General features: G+C 39.5%; 1 protein-coding gene across 1 annotated transcript; it reads left to right on the plus strand.

Moving 5' to 3' along the window:
• Positions 1 to 4,737: 4,737 nt before the first annotated feature.
• Positions 4,738 to 5,166, plus strand: LOC109862840. The gene has a single exon (XM_020442991.1). The coding sequence runs from the start codon at positions 4,738 to 4,740 to the stop codon at positions 5,164 to 5,166; it is 429 nt and encodes a 142-aa protein (XP_020298580.1).
• Positions 5,167 to 5,721: the final 555 nt, after the last annotated feature.

The following is a 5,721-nucleotide window of genomic DNA, read 5'->3' on the forward strand; positions in this document are numbered from 1 at the left end:
TATGGGTTTCGAGCTCAGATTATGGTGTTTTTTGAGGTTATGGCGGAACTCCGACCCGATGGGGTTTAATGGACCTCGGATTCGGATTCAGCGACCCCAAAAACATATAATAAACATGGTTTGATCCCCAGGCCAAAGAAATTTTTTTTTGTGTGGCTGTGTAATTGTCTCATTAACTCCAGTAATCTCTGATGACATTTCTGTATTCGCAAAAAATCGCCGCGAAGTATTGCCATCATTTGAGGATCCAAAGCTTATATAAAAATGAACAATTTATACTTAAAGGGAAGAAAAGTTAAACTTGATTTCCCAGGTAATGTAATATTTATTAACCTGGCTTTGGCATCGACTATAAGTCTCATCTTAGTTTTAAATTGACGCTGAATTTCTTTCGTTCCTCTAATATTGTATGATGCGTCTTGTCTGATTTTCGATTTCCTCTTTTTTGAACATTTAATGGAAGAGCAAGTCTAAGAATTATTAGTATTATTTGTATATCGATAAATTTTAATTCTTACTGATCAGTTCTAATGTAAAAATAAGATAATAATATTTATGTCCACATACCTATAAGAAAGAGACGTAAGAGGCATTCAAAAAATTTAATTCTCGCATGTAAAGGTGAGACTCCATACTTGAGTTTATCACGATCCTGATGTCCAATATTTTTCTTCATGTTTTCTAATTTATTTATATCTTTGGGTCCGCATTTACAGATGTAACACCTCTAAAAGTAAATCAAGTTTTCAATTATAGTCTCTTTACGAAAAATAAAATTAATTTATAATTTAAATTGAATTAAATTCGCATAAACTTACATTATTCTAATTTGTCAAGAAAAGTTTATTTACGAATTTATGCAATTTAAAACTCTACAATTTACCAAATTTGTGCAATATAAACTCTACAANTTACCGAATTTATGCAATATAAATTCTACAATTTACCGATGAAACATTTTCCTCTATGACATTAATGATTTTTCCATCAACCATTGTTAAAATTAGCTCATGACGAATGTTTGTATCATGAATAGTAATAAGACATTCTGCTAAATTTTGTATGTCATTCATCACTCACGTGTACTCCCGTTTTATTATTTCGTTATTTTCTTTTTCGAACGCTATTCTCACCGGTCGGCAGTATCTGAATTATATTTTTAATATTTGTATTTATACAAGCGGTTTTTATTAACATATTATATATAAAAGCGGTTTAATATTCACAATTTTAAATTATTATAAAAAGAATCTTTAACCTGGTTGATGATGGTACTGGATTTTGCCACATAATAGCACAACTTTCATCATCGGCTATTATGCGTATTGGTACCATTGTCGTTGTGACTACTGTCGAATCACTACCTTCTGTGCATTTGAATATTTGTTTATACTCAGAATGTCCCGAACTGCCGTCAAAACCCCACTTATAGAAGACTATACATTTATGTGGTATATATTCTGTTTCTACAGTTAGAAGTAGACGAGATACTGTGTGATCTAGAAAGCTTTGTAAATTGACAGTAGCTTCCAACTCAGTTACTTGTATATTATCTGGATAGCATCGTTTTTTAGCCTCGATAATATTATGACCATAATTAGGATATAAATTTATTCCTAAAATAAGATTAGATATTCACATATATATAACAGAGTAATTAAGTTCTGACATTATTTATGGATTTGTTATATATATAATATATAATATATATAATAAATTTAGAAATTAGAAATTTGTTAAAAAATAACTCCTTTATCATTCGATGCTACCCTTATCATATTATACTGGCTTTTTGTTATTTGCCCATCGATAATCAGTGATAGCGCTTCGTCATTTGTATATTGGCCAGGTTGAATGATTGGTTGTTTATATGCTTGAAGCATTTTTGATGCCCTTGTAGGCGATAATTGCATCTCTTTANTTAATGTTGAGGCATTATTTTTATGATTTGCTCGCAAAGATGATNCACATGCGAACATTAATTCACTAACAGGGAAGGCGACGGCCCGGAAAGCCGGAGATTCCAAGTTCGACTCCTGGCTGAGGAGTATTTTTTCGCAATATTTTAAAATTAGTTCGGGGGGTATTCGGGGTCTTTCATACATGAGATGCAAGTATAGCATACTGTATGATTTTAAGAATTAAAATTTCAATTCAAAAAACACGTGTAAAAAATTTACATGTGAACATATATATATGTATACATATATATAATAGAACATTTCAGCATAACATCCTGCAAAGCGGCCCATATGATCTTATTCTTATTCATTCCTTAGTTATTCCTTCAAGAGAGCCTTAGGTTTCTTTATTAATTGTTAATTCACTAGTATCCAAATTTCGCAAATCTACATACCATTGAAAAACCATGCCATGCAATCACATATGTTAAACCCATGCAATAACACATATTTATGCAAAAAATATTAATAACGTTAGTATACANAATAGTTAATAAATAAGTAGTAAAAGTTAAAACTTGTATTTCGCAACATTTCAAACATTACAAGAATATAATAAGTCATGTTAAACATGCAATAAGCCATCAGAATCAGTGCTTTAGTTATTCAGAGCAATTTGTACAGTTTGAAAATATATATAAACTCTCTCAGAATAGACAAAAATGTTTATAACACACACATTCTATACTTCAAATAAAGCTTTACTTAGTTTAAGTAGCTTACAATGTTAAGAAAAGAGAAACAAATAATATATAATTCATACTACTGGTTCTCCGTCGTTTTTGGGAAATACTCAAGGAGTCAAAGTTTTTGACTGATTTTTTGCCTACAACTCGAGGTACTTCTACTGGAGATGCATTTTTTATGACTGTCACGTCGAGCCAATCCTTATGTTTTGCCTCAAACGTTCTACGATTTCGGTGACACTGAAGCCACTTACTCTTCCAATTTTTTACGAAACTTAGAATGTCAGTATCGTCAGGTATTTTTCCGAGATTATTTACAATGTAGCTCTCTGTTTTTTTAGTACCCTCAGCAAAGCTTTTAGACAGTAAAAACGTCTGGTACAAAAAACGCCTTGAGAAATCAACNGTGAACAAACATGGTACGTATTTATGAAAATGCCAAATACACAATATGTACAAAAAAGTTGTATTGCTATTTATTTATATTTATGTAAATATTAAAAACTATTAAAAATTAAAATAATAAAAAATATATTAAAAATTAAAATAATAAAAAATATTAAAAATTAAAATAATAAAAAATATTAAAAAATACAATTGACAGTGTAACTTCCATTTAGTGTAATATTAAAAATTACATTCAATACAGTACAGTGTATCACAACGCGACGAGAGAACCTCAAAAAAGCATGGCGCGCGCGCTTGTGCTCTTCTAACAACTGCATGCACAACTTTGAAATTTTATTACGCCGAAGGCTGCGCAAAGCAGCGGCTAATATTAGTGGCAATAAACTTACTAAAACTCAGAATAAAATCTAAAATGTAAACCATTGTAATCCCACGTAAACCTCAAAAGTTCTACAATTTTTAAAAATTATAAGTTACAAAGCAAGCGGTAAAAATTGTTTATATTTAATATTTAATATTGAAACTTACATAATAAAAATTATCAATTGTTTTAAAATAAAATAAAGCACTTACTTTCCTCGTTTGATGACATATTAAAAAACTATATAAACACTTAGTGTAAACACTTTAAATGCTTTCCGTATCGGTCCGCACCATCAGTGACTCGCGGCACGCGACTGACTAAAAGAGCGGACCAATGTTATTTGAAAGGGAGAGTGACTTCGTCGCTTTTAAATATCAGTTTCTCGAAATTTAGGATGTTTATTTGCTGAAAATCATAAAAATAATATGATTCTTCATCAAAACTATTTTTGTCTCGTGCGCGCTTTTTTCGGCGAACCGGACCACTGTGCGTCGGTCAGGCAGGGAGGGAGGGCGTTGGCGGTGTCACTTGACATCTGCAACGCCTTTAACTCTCTCCCCTGGAATAGCATAGGATGGGCCCTGAATTGACACAGGGTTCCGCCCTATCTAAGTAGAATCCTCGGAGACTATTTTCCTGGCAGAGAGGTTAGGTACACCGGCCAGTACGGATCGCCCCATTGTAGGGAAATGTACCGCGGGGGCTTAACTCCTGGGGGTCCGTGTTAAGCCCCCTACTGTGGGACCTTGGGTACAATGTGGTGATCCAGGCCACTCTGCCCAGAGGCCTGAGTGTCATCTGCTATGCGGATGACACTCTTGTCGTGGCCTCTGGAGCAGACTGGGACGAGACACAAAGATTGGCCGAGGTAGGCACTAACTGTGTCGTTGGCCGCATAACAAGATTGGGTTTCAAAGTGGCCGTTTACGAGACAGAGGCCATGTGGTTCCATGGACCCTGCCGTGGACGGCCAAGAGAGACCAGCCTCCGAGTAGGTGAGACAAGGATTGAGGTGGGTACAACCGTTAAGTACCTGGGTATACACCTTGATCCGAAGTGGCGCTTCGACGAGCACTTTGCTTGTCTGGCCCCCCGGGTTCGCAAAGTTGCCAATTCTCTGGCCCGACTACTCCCGAACCTCGGGGGACCAAAGCAGAAGGCCCGTCGTCTGTATGTCAGCGTGGTTCACGTGATGGCCTTATATAGGGCACCGCTCTGGGCGGGAGTCGCAGCAGAAGCAGGAGCGCGGAGCAAGTTTGTTTAGTTTCGCGCCGCGCAGAGAACGGTTGCTCTGCGCGTTATCTGCAGCTTCCGAGACATGGCCACGGAGACAGCGGGTGTGCTGGTGGGGGTACCTCCTCTGGCCCTTCTGACAAAAATGTACGCGACGAGGTATGCTTGCCGCGTCGAATTGCTACAGAAAGGTCTGGCAGAGAACAACCTGCGGGAGGCCCTCGCCAACTCGGAGCGCCAAGCCCGACAACAGCTGCTCCTGAACTGGGAACAGCACTTGGACAAGCCTCGTGCGGCAGTCCAAGAAGTTGTCGCGGTGATCCGACCCCATCTGGAGATGTGGTTACAGAACGGGGTCGGACACCTCACCTACACGGTAACACAGGTGCTCACCGGGCATGGTTGCTTCGGTGAATACCTGTGTCGCATAAGCAAAGAGCCAACGGCACAGTGCCACGAGTGTGGGGCAGCCAGCGACTCGGTAGAGCACACCGTGGAGGAATGTCCACGGTGAGCAGACGACCGCCGAGAGCTGGCTGCCAATATTGGAGATGACCTCTCCCTGGAGGGCCTTCTTAGGACACTTGGCTCCGGGGAAAAGGTAAAGTGGAGAGCGGTGATCTCCTTTTGTTCCGTTGTGATAGAGCAGAAGGAGGCTGCCGGAAGGGAGCGGAAGCGCGCTCCTATCCCTCGCTAGAGACCTCCGGGGCGTGTGCGAGCGGGCTGTCAGGCGGCATCCGTTTCCCGTGCACGTCCCCGGGGTCCAGGTCTCTCGCTGCCGCGGTAGCAGTAACCTCCCCTCTCCACCCATGTTGGAAGGAGAGGGAGACTGGGGCGGTGGGCGTTAGCGGGAGCCGGTTCTCATTGTTAACCCACCGCTCCAGCGGGACACCTTTCAAATACGTGAAGGTAGCACGCGGTGACCAGTTCCGGGGTAGTACTGTCCACCCAAAGAATGGTTTCTTCTTCTTCTTTGTCACTGCGGGGACCGTGACAGGTCAGGATGGAGATCTTGGCCTGTTATGAACACGGTCCCGGAAGGGGTGACACTGCGGTGTGTGTCCTGCGG

The sequence above is a fragment of the Pseudomyrmex gracilis genome, unplaced genomic scaffold (genome assembly GCF_002006095.1).
Source record: "Pseudomyrmex gracilis isolate BER0280 unplaced genomic scaffold, ASM200609v1 scaffold_2482, whole genome shotgun sequence".
Lineage (NCBI taxonomy): Eukaryota > Metazoa > Arthropoda > Insecta > Hymenoptera > Formicidae > Pseudomyrmex > Pseudomyrmex gracilis.

What these genes read in the sequence shown, in the direction of transcription:
- LOC109862840 (XM_020442991.1), top strand. Translation starts at nt 4,738, where the DNA reads ATGGCCACGGAGACAGCGGGTGTGCTGGTGGGGGTACCTCCTCTGGCC.